Source organism: Eptatretus burgeri, chromosome 17 (assembly GCF_056783735.1).
Source record: "Eptatretus burgeri isolate ZD-2024b chromosome 17, Ebu_testis_v1, whole genome shotgun sequence".
Classification (NCBI taxonomy): domain Eukaryota; kingdom Metazoa; phylum Chordata; class Myxini; order Myxiniformes; family Myxinidae; genus Eptatretus; species Eptatretus burgeri.
The window spans coordinates 51,908,946-51,935,181 of record NC_140977.1 but is presented as its reverse complement, the minus strand read 5'-3'; the positions used below and the strand labels follow the sequence as shown (position 1 = coordinate 51,935,181).

The 26,236-nt window shown below is 45.1% G+C and overlaps 2 protein-coding genes across 3 annotated transcripts in view; both read right to left on the bottom strand.

The window, feature by feature from the left end:
- The window catches only part of LOC147010090 (protein FAM200C-like), a 527,036-nt gene that overhangs the window by 158,988 nt on the left and 341,812 nt on the right, over nt 1-26,236 (bottom strand). The gene's annotated exons all lie outside the window — the stretch shown is intronic.
- Nucleotides 1-26,236, bottom strand: part of LOC147010092 (glutamate receptor ionotropic, NMDA 2B-like) — a 244,428-nt gene that overhangs the window by 51,844 nt on the left and 166,348 nt on the right. Inside the window, exon 10 of the mRNA XM_085862546.1 lies at nt 665-825. Coding sequence (XP_085718672.1) covers nt 665-825 — 161 coding nt within the window. The remainder of the gene's footprint in view (nt 1-664; nt 826-26,236) is intronic.

Here is a 26,236-nt window from a genome sequence, read left to right as displayed (position 1 = left end):
ATTGTTGGGAGCAAAAGCCACCAACACTTATAAAGCTTGTTACAACATGCTCGTTTATCCAATTTCTCACAAGTTCAACCAGAGATACTTCATTAATTCAAATCTATTAAAGTTTCTTGTTTCTGGGAGGGGAATATATTTTTTTATTCATTTACAGGTTTTGCAGGTACACTACTACTACTACTACTACTAATACTACTACTACTACTGCTGCTGCTACTACCTTTGTAACCCCCCTTTCTTGTCGGGTTGCCGGATAGATTTTGGGGCCAAATATTTCACGAACTAGCTGGTCAGGCCTAACATTCGACTGAAGGTGGCAAAAATTTACAATTTGTTGCAGGATGCCGGTGGTAACGTGTCTCCTTTCGTGAAAATCATCGTAAGATCAATAACGTCCACCACTGACCAGTATGGAAGACGGCTCCTCCAACTTAGCATCCCTCTGATAGACGGAGCATCGATGCCTCGTCCCACTCGTGAAACGCCAGGATGACAGTATATAACTGGATCGAGGTTCTAACCCAGGCAAGACAGCTCAGAGCGGGGGTGTGCACATCCTGCCCAGCCCCTTTTGCAGGCCCATTACAATACTTTTAAAATCCTTGTCACTTTGTTATGCAATTTGCAAGATACAAGGAAAATACATATTTCTCATGCTCACCCTGCTTTGATGCTTGAGAGGGCATTTTCCACGGACTTATGATGAAACTGAGACATGTAGGCATGCATGGCTGGGTAATTTCTTCGGATGTTTCTCTCGGTGCTGCCACCGGGGACTGTCCCAAAACGAAATGGTGGATACTGCTTTGTTGGTTCCTGAAACTGAATGGTGTCAGGGGTGGGGATTGGTGGGGAAAGGGAGGGAGAGAGGTGTGGATGGAGGGGTTAACATCGAAATTAATTTAGCAGAACATTTGCAGAGGCATTCAATTAGCATTCCTTGTCGGTTTGCACTTTTAAAAAAATATCAAATGCCAAGCATTGCCAACAGGGAATTTGTCCATAATGACCAGCACAACATTTACAGGAGGCAGAATTGCCATGACAGGCATAATTGCGGAGTCAAAAAAAACACAAAACAAAAAAAAAGTATTTGAGAAATCCACTCATTTGTCATGCAAATTGCCGTATCAGAAGCGTTTTCCTTTCCAGGTTATATTAGCTTGCATTCAGCTCACTCTGTGTACAGCAAACTGAAGAATGCCTCCAAATCCTTGTTCGCTGTTGATGGGGGTAACAAGCCTCCATCTTTGTGCATTCTATCTATAGGAGCGAGGCTCATGTGAGAGCAAAATAGATCTGACAGTGGCATAAACATCAAGGGAATGAACCAACAGGGTAGGAGGAGAGGGAAGAGGAGCGGGAACACTGAAACTAGTAAGTAATATGGCTGGGTTAGGAAAGGTTAATGGGGGTAATAAAGATAATGGGACAGTTTTGGGGATGACAAGAGACGGCGGTGCACTGCTTGCTCGAAGTCCTGTAGGCATGATTGAGACAGAACAGCCTCTGGAAGATGGTTCCAAAGGTGGGAGAAGCAAAGGAATAAAAGAATTGAGGTGTGCAGTCAGCCTGGATTTTGGAAGTTTAATCAGGAGGGGGTTACTAGAAGCACGTGTGCATCCTGGAATAAATAGGGAAGGTTCGTAGGACTGAAAGAGTGAGGGCACAATATTGGAGAAGAGACAGTCGAAAACAGAGATCACCAACCAATATGAGAGCATCAGATTTTGCGCTTTCGCCTCATCACGGGAAATTCCAATAATTTTGAGAGCTTAAGGCTCCACAGAATTCAGGAGAGACAGATGTGTTGCTGGGGTGCCAGTCCATAGCAGAGAGCTGTGCTCCATTGAGATGCGGACAAAGGCCTTGTAGACTGAGAATAGCTCCAATTTTCTAAAAAGGTTGCCCAGACAATGGTTGACTTTGGAGGCCGGCATTTCTATGTATCTCGGCCAGGAAATGGTCACGGCTGAAGGTGAGGCCTATAATCTCAAGAGACCAAACCTTTATCAGTGGATGACCAAGCAAATATACATTCTTTCTTTCACACCAACAATCCATTGTTTTCATTTTGGTTCCCGCTTTTCACTGTTACAATACATTCTCTTCATCCAGCTTTCCAGGTGAGTTCGGCGGCCAAAGGTAGTTTCATTGACACCGATCCATATTGCCTCATATTGTAAACTAGAATGGCACTGAGTAGAGTGCATACCTCTGCCAGGCTGAACAGTTTACGTTTTGTATCCCACCGATAGGCCAGTTCCGAATTCAGACCTCAAGCAAAATCGAATTGGCTTGCTATTGTCACCCACCGAACTGATAACACATAGTTTTGTCATAATCCGGCCATAATTTTTGGAGATATCCTGCTCAGACCAGACAGCGGTGAAAACGTAACCTCCATCCATCTTCGGCAGTGGAGGTGAAAGAAACCTGTTCATGGGTATTAAAAAACAAACACGAAAAAGAGAGCAGGCAATGCTGATTCTCATCTTCCACTTTCAAGCCGAGAGTGCACATTGAGGAAACCATTTCGATCACACCGGGCATTTACGAACCCCACATTCGAGCTTCGGCTCCAAATCAAATGTACAACTTTTGCACCCATATTAGGCCAACCCCAGGCAAAAATAACATTCCTTTCCTGTGGGAATCCTCTGCAGACGACTATAGTATATGGGAGTACAATTCTCATATACTATAGTTCTAACTGTAGTATTTTTGCCTGGGAAAGACACCTGTTGGGTTAGCACAATTAGCGGTGTAACACCCGTCAACATCATTAAAAACCAATGCATACATTATACAATGCAATTTTGCACTAACTCGATTCGATTCGATCCACATCATGGCATTTGATTGTCTTGAAAAGCATTTTTATATCAGAAGCCATATAGTTTAGATCAAAATTCAAAGTGCTTGGAATGCCGGAGGTACGGAGAGTGAAAAGGATTTTCCCCTTTAGACTCAAAACCTTCATCCCATGTTCTGCTGTCGAATGCCTCCGGCTTTACGATTTACCCCTCCGATAGTCGGTATCTGGATTCGATAAAAACAAGAACACTTTTTTCAGGTGCCGAGAAACGCATATTTTATTTTATAACATGGAAGGTAGATTTCAAATGTTTGAACAGAATAAAATTGGTTTCTGTATGCCCCTTTCAGATGGAGGATAGCCTGAGGTGGAGGTGTACTGCTAACCTTAAATGCTGGAGAGAAGAGAGGGATTGAATTGACTTAGGAATAAGGTTCCACAAATTGGAGAAGGATCAGCAAGTCTGGATTTTGAGTTCCACAATAGGTTATGGGTAGAACTCAGGTGGCAGAAACATAGAGAGACGACAAACCTGTTTGCAATAAGAGAGCAGCAAGCCTTGCACACGTCTACGTGGGAGATGTCAAGGATTTTTGATTTCACAGCATCCAGGAGAGACAGTTTGTGAGGCCACCAGCCCAGAGGCGGAGAGCAGTACTCCATTGAGCTACAGACAAAGGCCTTGTACGCCGTGAGAAATTCAAATTTACCAAGGAAGGACTTGGCATGATGGAAGATGACATGGCTTTGGAGCCCAGCTTTGATATATGGTCTGCACAGCAGATGTGGTGACTGATGGTGAGGTTCAGGAGACAACCGCTTCCAAAATTTCGCAGCATATAATGGGCAGGGAAAATGTTTTCAAGCATTTTGTTAAATGAGAAGTTGTTATCTCATGGTGAGAGGCAGTTAAGACATACGTGTGATGCTAGCAATTGGAGGCAATGTTTTTTTTTCAAAATTTCAATAACTTCATATTAGTGACACGAGAATAATGCACTTTTTAATTTGCCTTGTGCTCAAGCATTACATCCCGGCTGAGATGTGGACTCGAGCTGTAATGGCATCACAGTCAACAGCCACAATGCCGCAAAGCAGCAAACAAACGCATAAACCCTGTGGTGTGGCATCCCATTGGGGGAGGAGGGAGGAGGACAGGATGCGGGTACTCTCCCTAAGGTTAACGGCTGTGCTTGTCTCAAGTCAGGTCCTGTGTTGTCTGGTATCTCTGTCTACAAGTGTGTGATTTGTGTGTGATTTGTGTGTGACATCTCTTCCATGAGCCCAACAAACTATAGAAAATAATAACAATAATACTGTAATTATAATAACAACTCAACGATCAAAATTGAGCGAGAGATTAGACTCCCTTGCTGGAGTTCTAAACAATGCTCTTCCTTCTTAGATGTGCAGGGATACAATAAATTATTCCTGCAACTACGTGAGATGATAACCATCGCTACATTTATAAAATATTCAATGCTCAGAATGTTCCATCTACCATCTCAGCAAAAAATATCAGGAAGGAAAAATGCGATTAGTGCAGATAATAGAACTCCACCAACTCAACAACGGTCTTGTTAATAAAGGCGAACATTCATTCCGAAGGTACGGTCGCAAGGTGGACACTCCATTAGGACAATAGAAACCATGTGACCCCAGTCCTTTGTGATGTCATTGCTCAAATTCAGCTGATCCTGTGATTTCAGCTACTTGCAGGAGGCCTGGTTATTGGGTGACTATCATTTGAGCAAAGGGGACGAGAGCAAAACGTAAACAGGTGCAGCAGACAGAAATCAAATTGTCAAGGGGAATAGGGAATTGTGGAAATCAAGTGAATGTGAGTCAGTTCTTTCAGGAATTATATTTGCACAATGAACGACATAAAAAGCTATAACACAGCAGGTTAAGTTGATATATAGCTTGAAGCTAATCAAAGATCAAGCTGTTTGAATGCTGCTTGTTGTGAAAGCAGCCAGCCGGCACAAGAGGCCTTTGAACAAAGCGAAAGTGTAAATATCTCACATGCTTGTTGGCTGAGCATCTGCTCACTCCTGGGGTACAGACTAGTCGTTTTGGGATAGAAGGGTACAAGGCTAACACAGAGTGTTCCACATTGCTGCTGCCTCATGGGTTCTAATTCCTAACCCCAGCCAATACACTTTTCCACCAGGTCAGCAGTATTGGGACACTGTCTCAGCAGAAATACCACTGCGTTACGCGAAGCTGTGTCAGAGTGGCGACCCATCCAGGATTGAATCCCCAGCCATAGAAACGGCTTCGGCAGCACCGACACTCTGTGTTGAGCATAGTTTATGATCAGGATCGTACAAGAAGGTCCTTCAGTCCACGCACGTCAATCAATTCATGTGCTTCTTTAACCTTGCTGGACGAAATGGACAATATTTCCTGCAGCATATTATTTCAAATTTTAAAGTACATTTTATTTCAGGCCGAGCAATATAGCTTAGATGTCTGGGCACTAAGCTTTGACTTCTCGAGACTGGGTCCGAAACTTGGCCAAACTATAAACTGTAATCCTGGTGTTTCACATGTGGGGCGAGGCATCATTGCGTGTGCCGTCCTTTGGATGGACGTTAAGCCGGAGGACCCATTTGCTTGTCTGGTCATTGGTGTACGTTAAATATATCATGGTGTGCTTTGCTCAAAATGAGGCGAGTTATCACCGCACCCTGTAACTTCGGAGCCTTTCCTGGAACATTGGTTCTCTTGCAAGCTTTTGGAGCAGGATGCAGGATGGGGGAATTTGTGAGTTTTTTGGGGGTTCTTTCTGCCTTATGGGTTACATTCCTGGCTCTGCAGTTCCTGATGGAGGGTACCGTTGGAATTGGTGTTCCCACAGGATTGCCTTCAGAAAGCTAGATGCCTGAACCCAGGTGTAGTTCACTGTGAAGGTGCCTCATGATCTGGCGCATAATCTTGGGTCCTCTTCTTAAACAATTTGCCACTGAAGGCGCACCGAGTAGTGGATTCCGCGAGGCCCTTCCGAGGTCACTACTTTGTCCTGTTACTGCCACCTGGAACGTTTCTTCTTTGTCTGCAAGGTTCTGTGAAGCCCCTCGCCCCCTCTTTTATTTTACTGTGGACCAATTGCCCGAGGCATCCCCATCCTGATTATATTTTCCAATCTTCTTTCTTTGCTTTTCCATGCAGGGGGCCCTCTTTTGGACTTTGGGCTCAACCTTTTTTTATTTTGTATACCTTGTCGAGGCTCGTATGAGAGCTAACACACAACGCACAGCAAGGGGGGCATGAGACAAGAGGGGCGGGAGTGGGAAGGACAAAACAGTGGGAAACAGAGACAGTAGGAGATCTGTGGAAGGGAGAGGGATGGGGCAGGGACATTGGGGGAATACAACATGGATATTACAGGGACTTTCAGGAAGGAAAGCAGGGAATTTGAAGGAGGTGGGTTTGGGGTGGATTAACGGGGGTAGAAAAGATTGAGGATTTGGATGGGGGATGATAAGAGGTGGTGGTGAACAGCTGTTTTGAAGGCCTGGAGGGTAGAATGGGATTTAATAGAGTGAGGGAGTTTATTCCAAAGGCGGGTTAAAAGAGGAATGAAAGAGTGAAGGTGAGCAGTGATTTGTGATTTTGGTAGTTTTACCAGGCAGGAGCACCAGCTCAGAGAGGAGAACAGTACTCCATCAGGCTGCGGACGAAAGCTTTGTAAGTGGTCAGGAGCTCAGGAGGGCTGAGAAAGGACTTTGCACGATGGAGGATTCCCAGTCGAAGCACGATTTTGGAGGCCAGGTTTGAAATGTGGCTTTCCCAGGAAAGATCATGGCAGATAGTGAGACCCAGAAGCTTGAAAGAAAGGACTTCTTCCAGAGGATTGTTGAGAAAGTGGATGGGGTTGGGGGGGGGGTTATAAACGGTCCTTTCGGAGAGACATAGTGAGCGTGTGAGATTTGTCCGGATTGAAAGACATGTTCCAAGTGTTGGACCAGTTTGTGATTTTATCCAGATCTGCAGTGAGGAAGAAGCTGCTGCTTGCCAGTCTGAGGAATGACAGATGGCACCGCAGAGGTGGAGTCATTAGCAAAGAGATAAAGAGGATTTTCCAGAGAGTCGGAGAGATCATTATTGAAAACCAGAAAAAGAACAGGGCCCAGAACGCTACCTTGAGGAACTCCAGCCTGGACAGAAAGAGGGGATGAAAGAACTCCATTTAGGGCCACACGTTGACTGTGACAGGAGAGGAAGTCTGCGAGCCATGAGTGGAGATGGCCTTGGATACCATGGGAAGAGAGTTTGGTGAGCAGGGTAGGGTGCCAGACCATGTCAAAAGCACGCGATATGTCTATGGATATGGCTCTGATTTCATGTCTGGCATTGAGTACCTCCATCCATTGTTGGGAGAGCAGAAACAGCATATGCAGGGTAGAGTGACCTGGTCTGAAACCAAATTGATGATCGGAAATCAAGTCATTTCGAGAAGAGGAAGAATTTAATGTCTGAAGCGATGATGGATTCCATAACCTTGCTGATGATTGGGAGAAGGCTGATTGGTCTGTAGTTGCAGGGATCTGTTTTTGCACCTTTTTATGAAGGTTAATAATCTTTGCTGATTTCCAAGCAGATGGCAGATGACCTTGAGCAAATGGGAGGGTGAATAGAACAGAGAGAGGCTGAGCAAGAGCAGAGGAGCAGGTTTTTAGGACACGTGGGCTGATTCCGTCTGGACCGGTTGCAGAATCTGAGTCGAGGTTTGACAACAAGCTCTCCAGCTTGTCAGGAGACAAGGACACAGAGTCCAGGGACAACTGGGTGCGACTGTGTGAGGTGGGTATAGAAAGCGATGGGTTTTGGACACAAGATTTCAATGCAAACACCGTGTTTAGGCATTCAGCCTTTTCACGTGCACTATCAGCAGCGCAGCCATTTGAGGTAAGGGAGGGGATGGAGGGCGAATATACACCAGGAACAGATTTGATTAGACGCCACCAGGATTTGGAGGAGGGAGAGAGGTTTGAAAGTTCACAATTGAGCTTCGAATGATGTTGTTTTCTGGCTCTCCTGAGGGTAGACACACACTTGTTCCGAGCTTTATGGAAGGAACTGAGATTACCCTCAGTTGGGTTTGCTTTGCATGAGGCAAAGGCAGGTTGTTTCAAGACTACTGCCTCGCCACAAGCTTCAGTGAATCATGGGCGGGAGGAAGGGTAGGACAACTGAAGACAAGAGGGGATCAATCTGCACATGAGGGAGAGCAAGTTTCTTTGAAAGAATTCCCAGGATGAGTTGATAATGGGGAAAGTAGCGATAGGAGACCAGTCTATAAGTTTGATGGCTGCTTAGAGACCCTGCCAGTCGGCTTGAGTGATATGCCAGACTCAACGGCGGTGAGGTGGTTCTCTGATAATAACCAGAGAGATGTCCACTTTGACAAGGACGTGGTCAGAAGAACCGATTGGAGCGGAGGAAGAGCAACAGATATTTTCAGGGAAATTTGTCAAAATCAGATCCAAAAGAGATGGAGTACCATTGGTTGAGATCCGGGTAGGGAAATTGACCGATTGAGTCAGTTCCAATGAGTCGCAAAAAGCTTTTGCTGAAGTGCCATGACAGGTGAGAGAGGTACCCACACCTAGCCAACTGGCATGATGACAAATGAAGTCACCACATATGAGGAAGAGACAGTTTGGATGAGAAGATAGAAGTTGGTCCATGTTTTCGGATAGTGAGGTGTAGATGGAGTCATCACTGTTTGGTGGACGGTACAGTACACATATAAACATGAGGTTGGAGTGGAGGGGAAGTCGTAGCCAGAGGTATTCCTGGGGGTGTGGGGGAGTGAGGGCAGTGCATAGAGAGTGAGAAATAGAGTCTTTGATGAAGAGAGAAACTCCTCCACCAGGACGAGGCTCAGGTCTGTCATACCGGAGGAGGGAGTAACCAGGGAGAGATACTTGGGAGTCAGAGACGTCTTGAGGGAGGAAAATTTCTGTTCGGCAGATTATGTCTGGTTTGTCAGTGGCAACCTGTATGGAAAGATCTGAAAGGTTTGAGTGAAGGCCCCGGATATTTGAGGTCCACACTGTTAATGAAGAGGGAGGGGAGGAGGCTTTGGGTGCAGGGGTGGGAGGGGAGGGGGAGGGTAGGACAAGGTAGGAGATGGGGGAGGTAAGGAGGGTTGTTGAAAGAGTGTGGGGGATTGCAGAATAGCTCAGGGAGAGGACCAGATGAGGAGGAGAAAAAGCTCTGTTGTGCTGGGGGAGAGGGGGGGTGGCAAGAGAGGGGGCAGAAGGCAATTGAGTATTTGAGGAGGTGGAGTGATAAGATGGTGGTGAGAGGGCAGTGGAAGGAGGCAGCTCTGTGGATGAGAGGGGAGGAAACTTTGACAAGGGTGAGTGAGGGGGTGAATGGTGAGAGAGGTGTGAGTGAGGAGAGTTGAGGGAGAAAGGTGAGGTGGGAGTTTTTGAGAGAGGTGAGAGGGAAGCTTGGAGGGAGAAGAGTGTGATGGTTGCTTTGAGAGTGAGGGGTGAGAGGGGTGAGTTGGCACTGAAGTTGGAAAAAAAGAATGGTTGATGGAAAGTGAACACTCATAGCAAACTGGGTTTAAAAAAAAAAAGTTTTAGGTCAGAGATGTGATTAAAGACATTTCTTGATGGATGCAATAAAGGCGAATTCAGAGAATGGAGAGAAGAAACGCTGTAACATTTGGATTTTTTTAGGCAAGGTATGAAGGAAAGGTCGAATTGAGAGCAGTCTGTTTAAACAGTAGAAGAGTAGTGCATTATGATACAGTAAAGAGTACCACACACGTGAAAGAGGAAAATGAAGCATTATAAGAGATCGTTATTATTATTATTATTATTATTATTATTATTATTCGGGTACCCAGTCAAATGGACTGGGTAACCTATTGTTTTTCTTCTGTTTATTATTATTATTTATTTTATTTCTTCCGCCGGCAATTTGCGGGCTTTTTCGCTGTTGAATTTTTTAATTTATTTTAAAATAGTTTTAAAATTAAAAAAATTTCAATTTCAATATTCATTTGAATTATTTTTTTCAATACTTCAATGAAAAAAAATCGACCATGTGGTTTGGCAGCCAGAATTATTTAATTGTTTGAATCTGAGAAGTTTGAGATTATTTTTTTTCCAGAAGACTCAATTGGCTGCACCTGCATGCGTTTGAGGGTACAGGAATAGCAATTCAATTGATACCGACAATGTCCCCAGGAAAAAGGGCTATCTGCATACGGAATAAATAGATTGAACACTTTGTGTTACCCAGTTCGTAACTTGTCAGTCCCCCACTGTATCGAAGCAAAGCTGCATTTGTATCGATATTAAATAATGTTTTCTCTGGAACCACTGATCCTATCGAAGCGAAACTTGGCGACTATCATCTGCAGTCAGTCTCACGTTGTACCAAAGGCGGACGTCTGGGTACCCGGTCATCACTGCCAGCAGTTATAAAGTGGCAGTTCTAGTTATTATTATTATTATTATTATTGTTTGAGAGAGTTTTCATCCGATTAGGTCATGGAAGTGTTGTAGAAAAAATCGTGAGGTGAATGGTGAATTTGGATCGTAAACGCAGGGGGTGTAAATGGATCACGTGGTTATGGGAGAAGCACTTGGCTCTGGGAGGCGTATAGTCAAAAGTGAATTTATTTATTTTAAATAAGGATTGCGTAACATTCGGAAAAGGGAAGGTTGAAGTAAAATCGTAGAGGTGTATGGTGAATTTGGAACTGTAAATGCAGTGTGAAGCTGCTGGGTCGATGAAAAGTACCAGGAAGAGTAGAGAGACAAGTGGTTACAGGAGCTGTATAGATCGAAAGGATACAAGGAAGATTATTGATTTTTGATGTATTTTTGAAGAACAGGTAAGATTCGGGAATGGAAGGTTGTAGGAAGAAATCGTGGAGATAATGGCGAGAGAAGGTCAGCTTAGTAGAATAAAGATGGTGTGCCGGCAGGAGGAATAAGAAGAAGAAGAGGAAGAGGAAGAAGGATTGGGACTTGTGAGTATGCAACGAGAAAGGTAGTTTTTTTGTTTTGTTTTGTTTTTTGTTTTGGATTTAAGACAAGAAAGAGTGTTTAGTTGGGAGGGATGGGGACGTTGGAGAAAGTGGGGAAGATAGGAATTGAAGGTAATGGGGAGAAAATACAAATAAACACGATCGTACACCGAGGGGAGGGATGGGTAGGCCTCAAGCACCCGGTAAGACAAGTTCCACAAAAACTCACAAAAGAGCACGATTTTTGAAACAAAACCGAACTAGGAACATACAGTAACATGTAAGTGAGAAAATAAACAGTTAAAATGGGACAGATAATGACCAGAAACCTAACTTTGAGATCGTCAGCAGAGCCCTGAAAGAGACCTGCCTACGCTCCAAACCCAGAACCGGAAGTGATTTCTTTCCTTGTGGTGTTAATATTTTTTTTAAAACCTTGAACAAATTACAAATTTCTGCCACCTTCAGGCCTGGTCAGTTGGTTAGTGAATAAGGGAATCAAGTGTGCAGCTGCCAAATGAAATGTGAGCAGGCCTGAACATTAACATTTTGTCCAGCACTGTGTGCAGTGGCTCATTGCAGCAAGTCTCCGTGGCAGAGTTGCAGAAAAGAAACCACTGCTGAGACCACAGAATCGAGTGAAAAGATTGAAATGTGCAAGGCAACATGAAAATTGGGCGACTGATCAATGGAATCGGGTACTCTGTATCTGCCAACCATGGAATACGGTCTGCCACCTGGTCTGATGAATCAAAGTTTGAACTTTTTTGGATCAAAGACAGTGACATCAGTGACATCAAAGTGACAGTGACAGTGACATCAAAGACACCAGTGCATACTCCAAAGTTCTGGAGAAAGTTAAGACATACAATGTTTGCAGCCTACTGCTAAACATGGGGGAGGCTCTGTGACTGTCTGGAGTTTTATCTTAGCTTTTGGTGTTGGAAAATTTCTTTCAATCAATGGGAGGCAAACAAAAGACATATACAAGCAGATACTGCAGCACCGTGCAGTTCCTGGTGGAAATCTTTTAATCAGACGAGTGGGCCCATTGGTCCATTGGACCAAATTTTCATTGGTCTTCACAGCCTTGTAGCATACCTGCTTGCTCTACTGCTTGAACATTACCTTTCATTTTCACAAAGCCCAGATGAGCTTGGGCCAGGGTGGGGATTATACATTCGTTATTAACCTGCGCCATCGAAGATCGGAGGTTACTGTTTTCACCCCTTTCTGTTTGTTTGTTTGTTTGTTTGTGAACAGTATTACGGAAAAACTCCTCGACGGATTTCGACGAAACTTGGTGGGGGGATAAGGTATGGTCCAAGGATCATGCCATTAGATTTTGGACTCGATCCAAAATCCAATATGGCCGCTATGGCGGCCATTTTGAAAAAATATTTGAATTTTGTTTTGCATTTCTACATGTTTTAAGTGATTTCAACCCCCCCCCCCCCAAAAAAAAAATTGTTAGAGAAAACAAAATATTTTTGCAACTTTTTTTTCAACAAAATTTCGATTTTTTTTTTTTTTGCATTTCTACATGTTGTAAGTGATTTCCAACAAAAAAAACATGCCAAAATTATAATTGCGGCTGATTTTGGAACTTCAGGTGGATACACGCACGTAAAATCAATTTCTGTCTCAAGGAATCTAGTTATGACGAATGAATTAAGTATGTAAAAGTTAAAAGTAAAAGGGAAAGTTGCAAACTATATAATAACTCTGTGAGCACTGTTGACGTCAAATTGAATTATTTTTTGCATTTCTACATGTTTTAAGTGATTTCCAACCCCGCCCCAAAAAATGTTACCCCCCCCAAAAGAAATTGTTAGAGAAATTTTTTTTTGGCATTTCTTCATGTTTTAAGTGATTTCCAACCCCCCCCCCCAAAAAAATTGTTCGAGAAAATTTTTTTTTTTTTTGCATTTCTACATGTTTTAAGTGATTTCAACCCCCCCCCCCAAAAAAAATTGTTACCCCCCACCCCCAAAAAAATTGTTAGAGATTTTGTTTTTGCATTTCTACATGTTTTAAGTGATTTCCAACCCCCCCCCAAAAAAATTGTTACCCCCCCAAAAAAAATTGGAGAAATTTTTTTTTTGCATTTTTACATATTTTAAGTGATTTCCAACCCCCCCAAAAAAAAAATTGAGAAAAAATTTTTTTGTTGCATTTTTACATGTTTTAAGTGATTTCCAACCCCCAAAAAAATTGTTACCCCTCCCCCCCAAAAAAAGAATTTTTTTTTCATTTCTACATGTTTTAAGTGATTTCCAACCCCCCCAAAAAAAATTGTTAGAGAAAAAAAATTTTTTGCAACTGTTTTTTCAACAAAATTTCGATTTTTTTTTTTTTTTGCATTTTTACATGTTTTAAGTGATTTCCAACCCCCCCTCCCCCCAAAAAAAATGTTGGAGAAAAGAACTATAACTCTCAGCACTGTTGACATCATATTTAATGAATACGATAAAAGGTTCACTTGAGTGACCTAGCAGTATTGGCGGCGGAGGTTTTGCACTCTCCCGAGTGCTCCTCCTCTAGTTAACCTCCGCCATCTTCGAAGATGGATGGAGGTTACTGTTTTCACCCCTTTCTGTTTGTTTGTTTGTTTGTGAACAGTATTACGGAAAAACTCCTCGACGGATTTCGACGAAACTTGGTGGGGTGGTTTAGGTATGGTCCAAGGATCATGCGATTAAATTTTGGACTTGGTCCCCCACCACAAAAAAAAATTGTTAGAGAAATTTTTTTTTTTTGCATTTTTACATGTTTTAAGTGATTTCCAACCCCCCCCCCCCAAAAAAAAATGTTGGAGAAAAGAACTATAACTCTCAGCACTGTTGACATCATGTTTAATGAATAAGATATAAGGTTCACTTGAGTGACCCAGCAGTATTGGCGGCGGAGGTTTTGCACTCTCCCGAGTGCTCCCCCTCTAGTTAACCTCCGCCATCGAAGATGGATGGAGGTTACTGTTTTCACCCCTGTCTGTTTGTTACTTACGAAATCTTTAGAATTCGTAAGTATATTGATGACTTTCGTCCTCTGTTTGTGTGTTTGTTTGTTTGTGTGTGTGTTTGTTTGTAGGCACGATAACTCGAGAACGGAAGAAGCTACCAATGTCAAATTACACCACGTGATTCAGGACGGTGATGGCTCGCACTGATTAGATTTTGGACAAAATCGGTCAAAGGTCAAGGTCACAGTGAGGTCAAACATAATTCCATAAATTCATGTGGAGAAATAGAGTATTTTTGCTTCGGTCGACATTACGAGTTCGTTTTAACTTCGATTTTAATTTTGTCTTCGGTTTTTGCGATCGCTTAGGACGCTTAACACTCGGTTGTCGAAATTCTGGTAAAAAAAATCGGATGTTTTGGAGACGTTTTAAGATTGTATAAAAAAATATTTCACTCGCTGCGTCACAGCTCGTCACGTGGTGCAGCGTGCTCGAGCAGACGCGTCGTTGAGTCACGTAATGGTTTTGCGTGTGTGCGCTGACGGTGTTTTCGATAAAGATGGTGTTTAAAAGTCGTTTTTTATCCCAATAAAGGTTATTGTCGCATGCCTGACCCGCTAAGCCGTCGGATTATGTAAAGATTGTTGGTGGATGGCCAAATATTACGGTTTTGTGACTTTGATAAAATAATGTGACGTCCACGGGACTTGAACAGTCCCGCCAACGTAGAATGAGCTGAAACGATGGAGGCGATTTATTTGTTTATAACCCAAGCATGGCAGTTCTAATCGCTCTACCGCAAACGGGACGAGGAAGGTGGCACGAGTCACTTTTCACTGAGTTGATGATGTTTATTTGTTTTTTTTATAATTACCAGAAATAACAAGACTCGGCAAGAAGAGGGATCCGGGGCGATTCGACGGGATGGTGTGGGATCGGGCGTGGGGAAAAACACAGACAATTCCAATGAATATACAGTTCTCAATCCCTCTAAGGCGCCAAGCAGACACACACACACACACACACACACACACACACACACACACACACACACACACACACACACACACACACACACACACACACAAAACGTAGCTATCTCTGGTGGTCAGGCTGGACCGTGGTGTGGACGCAACTGTCCCTGGATCGGCGCTGGACGAGCCGGCCTTGCTCTCCTCAGGGGGGGGGGGCAGGAGAAAACCGCGGTGCTGTCGACCTCCTGGTCCTGGCCCAAGTCCGCCCACAGCCGCCAGGGAACCAGCTCCCGCGCCAAGCCGCGAGCAGGAGAGGGAGGCAGGTCCACCCGCCGCCCGACCCCGTATTCCGAGTCAGCAGAACTCTAGAGCCAACCAAAGCGAGGCACGAGGCTCGGCAAGGCTCCCAGGCACGATCAAGAGCACGATCGACTCAGCACAGCCACCAGGACGCTCTCTGCTGCCACAGGTTCCACACCAAAAAAACAAGAGCGTTCTGGTTGTAATCTTCTTCTTCTTCTTCTTCCTTTTCGACCCCGAACAGAACCTTTTTATCCTTCTGCCCTCGTCACCTCCAATCGAGCCGTTTATTGGCCCACTGCCGTCGCCTTCTGCCAATCGTGATCACGGGCCGGAGCCATCCGCTGCTCTGTCCTGTGACATCACGGCCAGTCTTCAGAGAATACCAAAAGGGGTTTACGCAGACACACTTACCCTATCCCGTGTCCCTATCTAATTACGTGACATTTATCATTTCCCCCTTGAAGAAATGAACATTTACTAGACAACTTATCACCACTGAATTACTACTTATTACATCGAGATCCTGGTAAACTCGAACAGCATGGCATACCTAATTAAACATCCTAATTACCCTTTGAATGCATACCCCCCCCCTCAAACGTAACACTGCCCCCTCCTCTGGTACCGCAGCTCCTGCAAGGTATATCACAGGCGCTACCGTACCAGCCTTAACACTTACTGACTCACACCTAATTAACCTAACGAAATAAAGAAGGAGGGGCAATGGGCAGCGAGTCGCAGCTAACTTACCTATCCTGCTTAATGTACTACCCCCTTATGGCCTTATCCTCGCCTAAACAATCATTCGTTTTTTTTATTTTTTATTTTATCACATGAGAGCACTGAGCGAAGTTGCACTCCATCCTCCGGATCATTGCTCTTGCCCAGCACTCTTCCAGTGATCTGGGGAGGGGGAACAAAAGGTTCCACAAAAACACAACACTTATACTTTACATTCCTACTCTAAGCCTTAACGACACTATTCACAGGATATTTACACTTGACCGCCTCCCCCAGTGGATGCTAATAGACCCAGCGTTACCTGGGGAGCCAATTTTCAAATTTGCTTGCCCCAAAATTATGCGGACATCATGCCCTTGCTGCACCTGTCAAGTTGTGCGGGATCGAGTGGGACTCACACATCTTCACAACACTCACACCATGGTCATCATCACATTTCTAGGTCATGGTCCTCATTTTAATCATGCAGGCTGAATCCCGTCGTGGCCGTGGGGTGGGTTACCACAAGATGATGGGGGCATCTCAGGTGCACCCATGCCCACAGGTAAGCTTTAGTCCAACCCGGACGCTTCTCCGCCCCGCTCCCTTTGATTCCCTCCCCCCTGGTAGCCATCAGCTCTAATCCCGTACAACACTCTGGAAGGGGTCTCACTGGCTCCTCTGGCCTTCCTGGGTCGCCAAGGTCCTACCCGCCTTGGTCGCCCAACCAGACCCTCTCCCAGTTGCCTCCAGACACTGTCACCATTAGCCACCAGGTGGTGAATCTCCTTGAAGGGGGTCGTAATTCACGCTCATCGTGAGCTTCAGCAATCCCTGTGGACAAGCACATCATCCCCACCCACAAAACCCACATGACTCTCCCACCCCATCGGCCTTACATGTGACACCTGCATTCTAACACTTCACCGACCATGACCTTCCCTGTTACCACACCATGCCCAATAAAAAAACAATGTGTGCACCATACATTTCACTTCTTCACTTAAAACAACTCACACAGCACTTCTCACCCGATCCACGCACCAGCCATTGGACAGCCACTTGTGCCCGCTTTGTTTCCAATTACCCACTGTCCCGATTGTTACTCTAAAACCCAGCAGAACTCACAAACCCATGCCAATTTTCCCACAATTCATTTTTTTCCACCAAAGGAGGGCACTTCGCCACAATCTCACCAGCCGTGCATGGCCCTATATGCTCAGCCCGATCTAGTCTCCCGGACCCCCGACAGTGATCTCTGGACCCGACCTATGAAAGGGCATCTCGGATAGACCTGGCGGTTCAGCAGGAGGATTCACCCTCTCCAAGTCTAAAAGTCTATTGGAGGGTCCCTCTATCGCCGGGTACCGGCAATATCGTTGCATGTGTCCTCTTCGCCCGCACCGGAAACAACTCCCCATAAAAGGCCCCCGTGGGTATCGGTGTAATGTCTCTTCCGGTTCCGGACCCCCTCGGCCATAATCGAATTGCTCTATTGGCTGGGCTGGACCCCGCCGCTTTGGCGCACCAACTACCGAATTACCCCTTATCAAACTTGACAGTTTCTGGCAAATTTCCTGAAACATTTGGGTAATGCCAATTTCTCCCAGCCCCTCTCCCTGATCCTGGATCTCCGCCTGTCGGACCGTCACCGATGGCCTCTCGGGCACCCGACCCGGCCGCCTCCACGAGGCCAGCCTGGCCGCGCACTCAGCCGCTCGGTGAACGGTGGGTGGATCCTGTAACTCCACTAGTGCTCGGACCTCAGGGTCAGGAAGAGCAGCTAAAAATTTCTCGAGTGCCAGTCTGTCCCATGCCTCCACTGTAAGGTCCCGATATGCGATCCTGACTGATTGGTAAATGTCTTGTGCCAGCTCCTGCACTGTCTCACCCGGCTTTAATCTGCGGTGCTGGAGCTGGGCCCGCACCAGATCACAGTTTGCCGCGAACCCAAACCGACGGCTCAACGCCTCGCAAATGTGGGAGCTGGTCAACATCCCCTCCGCGATCACGTTTAACACGTCTGCGGCTGGTCCCCGCAACGTTGCCACCAAATTCCCTGTACGTTCCCGCTCATTCCACCCGTTTAGTCGGGAAATGCACTCAAATTGCGTCAGAAAAGCTTCAACGCTCCCTGACCCGTCGAAATTTACCAGGGAGATCACTTTTACGGTGGCCCGCTTCTCAGTTTCTCCCTTGTCCGAATCCGGCCCAGGGATCAAACACCCTTGTGGCTGCGTATCCAATTTCGGAGCCCACTGTGGCCAAAGATGTTTTGTGGTGAGGGTCTCATGGGTCAATTTTGCCTCCTGTTCCAAACGTTGAATGGACCGATTCACCTCTTCCCGCAGGATCTTCTGGGCCCGCACAACCTCCTCCAAGGCTCCGTCGCGAGTTTGTAGCTGCTCCTCAACCAACCCGGACACTCTACTTACAAAAGACGGCTCTACCAGGCCTTTATCCAAGACTTCATCTTGGCTCATAATTTTATCTTGTTCGTCCAAACGAGCCTCCAATCCTTTTACCTCCTCCGCCAAATTCATCCCTTGCTTCCTCAGCTCTCCCCACTCTTCAACTTGCAGCTGCATACGAGCATCCACACAGGCACGATGACGTTCCAGGCTTTCATCCACTTTATCAACCCGAATGTTCGTTGCATCAATTTTATCTACCAATTTTTTCCGTATATTTTCCCCCTCCAATGTAATTTCTACCTTTGTTTCCCCAAATCTATCTTCGAATTTACTTTGTATTTCTCCCAATTTAACATCCGCACACTCCTGCATCTCAGTTTTCATTTTCTCCATCTTTTCCCCCAATTCATCCCTCATTAAATCAATCCGTGCACCCAACTGTACCCCCATTACCCTCAATTGATCTGTCATTTCTGCCCTCTGTGCCGTCATTTCTGCCCTCTGTGTCACGAATTGATTTTCCATTTGTGCCGTCATTTCTGCCCTCTGTGTCACGAATTGATTTTCCATTTGCGCCCCCTGTGCCGTCATTTTTGCCCCCTGTGCTGTAATTGCACTCATTAAACGTTCCAACATTGTCCAGATCGTCATCGCACCGGTTTCCGGTGCTGCCGGCCCCGTTACGGGCGATGAAGCACGGTCCACGCTCGGAATGGGGGAGGTTCCAACCCTACCCCCGTCTCTCCCCTCTTCCCCCGACTCGCTGCCAGACACGTGGCCTTCCTCCTCAAACATCTGCACATCCGCCATGGTGCAGAAGTCCCGTTTGCCGCCAATTAATTTAAATTTGAAAAATCCCGCCAAAATTTTCCCGCGCTCGCGCGCTTTTCTGTAATAATTTTATATTCCAATTCGTGGCGAGATTTTAATCCTGGTATATAATTTAGAGGGGTTCGAACATCCAACACCCTGACACCAATGTGACGTCCACGGGACTTGAACAGTCCCGCCAACGTAGAATGAGCCGAAACGATGGAGGTGATTTATTTGTTTATAACCCAAACATGGCGGTTCTAATCGCTCTACCGCAAACGGGACGAGGAAGGTGGCACGAGTCACTTTTCACTGAGTTGATGATGTTTATTTGTTTTTTTTATAATTACCAGAAATAACAAGACTCGGCAAGAAGAGGGATCCGGGGCGATTTGACGGGATGGTGTGGGATCGGGCGTGGGGAAAAACACAGACAATTCCAATGAATATACAGTTCTCAATCCCTCTAAGGCGCCAAGCAGACACACACACACACAAAACGTAGTTATCTCTGGTGGTCAGGCTGGACCGTGGTGTGGACGCAACTGTCCCTGGATCGGCGCTGGACGAGCCGGCCTTGCTCTCCTCAGGGGGGGGCAGGAGAAAACCGCGGTGCTGTCGACCTCCTGGTCCTGGCCCAAGTCCGCCCACAGCCGCCAGGGAACCAGCTCCCGCGCCAAGCCGCGAGCAGGAGAGGGAGGCAGGTCCACCCGCCGCCGGACCCCGTATTCCGAGTCAGCAGAACCCTAGAGCCAACTAAAGCGAGGCACAAGGCTCGGCAAGGCTCCCAGGCACGATCAAGAGCACGATCAAGAGCACGGTCAACTCAGTACAGCCACCAGGAAGCTCTCTGCCGCCACAGGTTCCACACCAAAAAAACACGAGCGTTCTGGTTGTAATCTTCTTCTTCTTCTTCTTCCTTTTCGACCCCGAACAGAACCTTTTTATCCTTCTGCCCTCGTCACCTCCAATCGAGCCGTTTATTGGCCCACTGCCGTCGCCTTCTGCCAATCGTGATCACGGGGCGGAGCCATCCGCTGCTCTGTCCTGTGACGTCACGGCCAGTCTTCAGAGAATACCAAAAGGGGTTTACGCAGACACACTTACCCTATCCCGTGTCCCTATCTAATTACGTGACATTTATCATTTCCCCCTTGAAGAAATGAACATTTACTAGACAACTTATCACCACTGAATTACTACTTATTACATCGAGATCCTGGTAAACTCGAACAGCATGGCATACCTAATTAAACATCCTAATTACCCTTTGAATGCATACCCCCCCCCCTCAAACGTAACAATAATATTAAATAATTGCGTGGAGAAATGGAGATTTTTTCTTCGGTCGACGTTACGATTTTTGATGGTTTGGTACAGAATCATTGTAGAAACTTCTGGTATGCGTCACTACCTTCTCTAGAGACAGCTTTTATTAGACAAGGTCAGAGGTAAAGTTGACGATTTCGTAAGTACCAGTCTATGACTGCTTGTTTGTTTGTTTGTCAACAGTATTACGGAAAAACTCCTGGACGGATTTCGACGAAACTTGGTGGGGGGATTAGGTATGGTCCAAGGATCATGGCATTAGATTTTGGTTTCAAAAAAATTTCGATTTTATTTGAAAAATATTGGAATTTTTTTTTGCATTTCTACATGTTTTAAGTGATTTCCAACCCCCTCCCCCCAAAAAAAATTTGTTAGAGGAAAAAAAGAAAAAATTTGCAACTTTTTTTTTCAAAAAAATTTCGATTTTCTTCTTTTGGCATTTCTACATGCGCGTCAATCTAGTTTAGTTTATTCAATCGTGGTTCAGTAGAGTCTGATCCGTTTTGACCTCCAATGAATAGGATATCAGGTTCACTTAAGTGACCCAGCAGTATTGGCGCCAGAGGTTTTGCACTCTACTGAGAGGCTCTCCCTCTAGTTTGTAATGAGAATGCCATGCTGGAAAGACGTATTAAGTTGCTCTGTACACCTTAACATGGCATGCATTTAAAACATGGGAATTCTTCTGGGTTCTTTATAGTTAATGAGCCAAAGCAACTCAGGAGATAACGATGATCATTTTGGTGTGTCACATTCCACATCAGAAAGCTCCAGTAGAACTCCATAAAAACATTACACACACACACACACACACACACACACACACACACACACACACACACACACACACACACACACACACACACACACACACACACACACACACACACACACACACACACACACACACACACACACACCTCCTTTCATAATTCTTCCACCTCCAATATAGTAAAACAGTATTTGGAGAACAAGGCTAGAGCTGGTGTAATTCAAGTGTTAGAATGGCCACCCCAGAGTCCAGACATGAGTCCCATCGAGTTCATATGGCATTACCTGGAAACAGAGAAGAACAAGAGGAACCCGGCTAACCTTACAGAACTGTGGAATGTACTACAGGATATTTGGCACAATATTCCTGCAAGAGTGCTTCAGTTGTATACAGGGGTAAAAGAGTGATGGCATTCAAGAAGGCAAAGTTGCCGACACACAGAGTATTGACTGATACTAAAAATGAAAACAGTTCTTGTTATTTACTTAAGCAGTTTGTTTCACACACATTTATAAAAGCTATTAATTTACAATAATAAATACACATGACTTATCACTGATAATGTGATGAATTTACCCAAAAGTATGAGTATCATTGGAATAAACCCAACTTTTGCACATTCCTGTATAAAATGTGCACCTTTTGGCAGGATGACCTAGCCCTAGAGGTACGCACACTCACCTCCGAGTCATCTAACCTGGGTTTGAATCTCGGCCCAACTACAAACTGTAATCCAGGTATCTCGAAGGCCGGGCGAAGCATCATATGTGTGTCGTCCCACGGATGGACGTTAAACTGGGATTCCCATCGGCCAGTGTAAATTGGTGGACATTTGAGATCCCATGGCATCCTTCACCAAGAGTAGGCAAGATACCGCTGGCACCCTGAAACAAATTCCAAATTTCTGCCTTAACCTATTGGGTGTGGTGCATCAGAGGCACACCTCACAGCCAATTATGCTACTCACAGCCATGTGCTGCATACGAAAGAAGAATCATGTCTTGTATTTCATCCCGGTTACAACATGGTGGATAGCAGCATCGAAGGTAGATCAGCACGGGTGTCAGTTTTCGATGAGGCTACGTGAACATTGCTCCAAAAATATGACATAGAACTGTACATGGCCTAAATACTTTCAGTATATGGTAAGCTCTGGTAGCTTGTACATGTTGCTGTGTTTGAGCCTGGGAGTAACTGCTGAAATCGATCTGTCCGGGTTCTTCCCGACATCTTTGTTCCTTTCACATTGTTTACCCCCCCCCCCCGCAATTTTTTTTTCACAATTCTCTTTAATCATTCGAATTATTGCTTTTTTCTTCTCTTCTATCTTTCACTCTCTACTCCTCTCTTTCGTTATCTATTTCTCCAAGGAGAAGTGAATTCTTGCAGAAATTTTTCTGTAAAGCTCACTTGGCTACACCTGGACGGGGTTGAGAGTTGCGGAGTAGCGGCTGAAACCCGAATCTTATCCAAGTTCCTCCTGATGACTCCATCTTTGCTCTCTACTTCTCGGTCTTCCGTTTAATATTGAGTACAAATAAGAAAACGTCAATTGACTACAAAATTTTTTTGCTTCATTTCGCAAGTGTATGGGGGCATGCATTCAGAACAGAGGCATCACGTTCGGTAGCAACATCAAACACCAAGAGAAGGCAGAAAAAAAAACAAGGAAAAACACACGAAACAAACAATAATGATGTGCCACACTTGCAATTAAACAATCCATTTGATGTTTGAGATACACACATTACCAAGTTCAGTTCTTGGCACGGTGTTTTTGAGTGGGATTCCATTCCACCTCGTTATAGGATTCGCTCGGAGATACAGCGATATGAGATACACAAGGATACACAAGCATTTTGAGTTATTTTGATTAGCCTCGAGCCGACCTGAAAGAAAACATGGTGGAACCCCCCCCCCCTCAATTTCTTGAGTGTGTTTAATTCAAATTCATCACACCGACCCAATGAATCCATCGCATCTCATTTGCTTGTGACAGAAATTGGCAATTATAAACCTGTGTCTCGCGTCATGTCAATCTCAATTTTTTTTTTGAATCACGCATTCATTATATATTTGCCATCATCAGTTACTTCCCTTGAACTCAAGTCGAAAGGTTCCTGTCATTAGCTTGGAACATATTGCAGGTGCAAATGGAGTTTGAAGACGTTAAATTTTTTCTCACTTTGATGAACTTTGGACGTGACAAGCCTTCGCAGGAAAAGTAACGGTATGTGGATGGTCTCCGTGGAAAGGTAGCGGCAGTACAGGGGGGTGGATGGATTAAAATATGGTCATTAGATAGGTACCTGGATGTGTGGGATGTGGAAGGGGTATGGAGATATTTGCAGGACTTGTAGGTGGGTGGGTGATGGATATTGGGGTTGGTGCAGCGTAGGCATTATGGGCCGAATGGCCTTTTCCTGCGCCAAAGCTCTCTGTGTGCGTATCCTTGTGTGGACGTAACACGTGCTTGATGGACGAAACGATCTCTTCCTGCGTCAAAGTCTATTAATAATGGTGCACGGTGTATGACGTCATAGCATTGAGATATTTCCTCCCACGGAATGCCATTGGCCATGCACAAATACGTGCAATCAGTAAGAAGTATCCGACAGCTTGGGCCTAGGAGAGCATGCACTTGTATTTGGGAAATGGCAAGGTGTCAAACTAAAGGACCTGGAATATCAGAGTGCTACAATTACCATGGTAAACAGAGATGCATACCACCTTCAATGAGACAAGCTTCCATGTTGAACGGAATCTGTGGAGTGGGTATTCCCTATAATCTTGGTGTCATACCATTACGTTGGCCTGTTTGTATCCCAATATGGAGGCCTAGCTGATGATGCACAGATCCAAGGATCAAATCCCATGTGCCATCTACGAACGTCCATGCACTTCATGTCAAAGTACACCGATGTCTGTCTTCCGATATCTTTCTTCTCCAAGTGATTTATGTACAAGCTCCTCATTGGAGCTTTACATAAATGGAAAAAATAAATAAATGAATTTCAAGTTTCAAGGTATTACAATGAGAAAGAGAACAAACATTGACACTGCGATGTGGAGGTGGAGACACCTCCGCACCGCCTAGGCCCGAGGCCTAGGGCAAGCTTTCAATAAACAATGTTGAGCTAATGAATTCCATCTCATGCCTTCTGCAAATCCGTTTGCTTTGATCTGACCACCGCACCCTCCTTGGAACATCGTGGAACATACATATCGGTGAAACAGGCATGCGCAAGGAAGAGTAGTGTTGAGCAAGTCGGTTAACTAACGTGCACAGCTAACTTGGCCTTCAGCATAAGGTAGGATAAAAAAAAGAGAAGATATCTTGCAAACTAATAATCTATTGATTACGACAGGTGCTTGTTCGTTATTTGTGTTAAAACCAGTACGTGCCCGTACGTGCAAACCCAAAACAAGCACAAATGTGTCCAAGAGTCACGTCCTAAAGGTTTTGTCTTCACCAGAAGAAGAAGAAAAAGAAGAACGCGGAGCTCTCTTCGAGCCAGCGTTCGCAACGCGACGCGGCTAAAAATCCATCACAGAAAGTCGAAACATCAGCATTTTGATCACAATAACAGTAACAACAACAACTTCCGATATTTCGTCACGTGCCTTGATGGAGCCAATAGCGAGACCCGTCATGGAGGCTCCTCGTTCATGACGAGAAAATCGTGTATTTACGAAATTACAACACATTAAATGGAATAATCTTTAAATAGTAACGTGAACTTTTCGAAACTTTAAAGCAAATGTCCGAAAATATTTAAAAGTTCATGATAGACGCTCTCAAAAGGCACCGTCTATGCGAGGATGTGTACAGGTGTTTAGTATTTAAGGAGATCCGGATCCTGTATATAAAAGAGCCGCGTCGTAAAGGTTTTGTAAGAAGAAGAAGAAGAAGAAGAAGAAGAAGAAGAAGAAGAAGAAGAAGAAGAAGAAGAAGAAGAAGAAGAAGAAGAAGAAGAAGAAGAAGAAGAAGAAGAAGAAGAAGAAGAAGGTGGAGCTTTCTTGGAGCCAGTGTTCGCTACGCGAGATGCGGCTCAAAAACATTTTCAAACAACCACACAGGCCGTTCCTTCGCTCTCGTAAACGACAACTGGATTGGGGCATTGTGTTTATCTATAAATGCGCATAAGAAATCGAGAAATTATTAGAATACACGGTCATCACTATCCGGAAGTCCATACGTTGTAACCCGTAATGGGGAATGTGGCCGAGGATCTCTTCCCCCATTGGCCATGCCTACGCAGCACCGTGTCCTGTCATTGGTTTGGTAAATAAATGGCCATAACTTGGGAACCACTTGTCCGATTAATATCAAACCTTGAAAAGGCACGTACTCAGGTCCCCAGTACAGCAATATACCTGGCAAGTTTCAATTAGATCGGACCAGTGGTTGTCGAGAAACAGCGGTCGCAGACACACAGACACACACACAGACACACAGAGATTGCTGGAATTATAGATAGATGATTACAAAATCGAGAAGCTTCATGTGTTTTGACAAAAGAAACATGTTGACAGACAGGATGGAGAATGATAATTAAATTAAAAGTTGTGGACGGATTCGGACAAAACTTTGGTGTACACGTTGGGTGTGTGACAGGGAAGAATTGATTCAATTTTGGTGAAGATCCGGATCCGGATCTGATAATGTCTTGAAAGTGATTCTTCACCATTGAGAGATAGAGCGAAACCGATATCTTCTTCTTCTTCTTCTTCTTTCGGCTGCTCCCTTTAGGGGTCGCCACAGCGGATCATCCATATGATCCGCATAGTGATTTGGCACATGTTTTACACCGGATGCCCTTCCTGACGCAACCCTGGTCGCCTCTTACAACATAGGGATATGGTACACCTATTTTAACCGGGGTATACACCGGCCCAGTATACTGGTACTCATTTCGCCGATCTCGGAAGGATGACAGACTGAGTCAACCCCCTGGTGTATTAATTCAGTGGCCCAACGGGGCTTGAACTCGGGACCTTTTGGATCCCAAGCCGCTGCCCTAACCACTGCGCCAACACCAGGCGACAGAGCGAAACCGATATATAGCATGATATCTCAAAAATGTGATGGGCCCCATATGTTCTCGTGGATCGGGCATTACCTG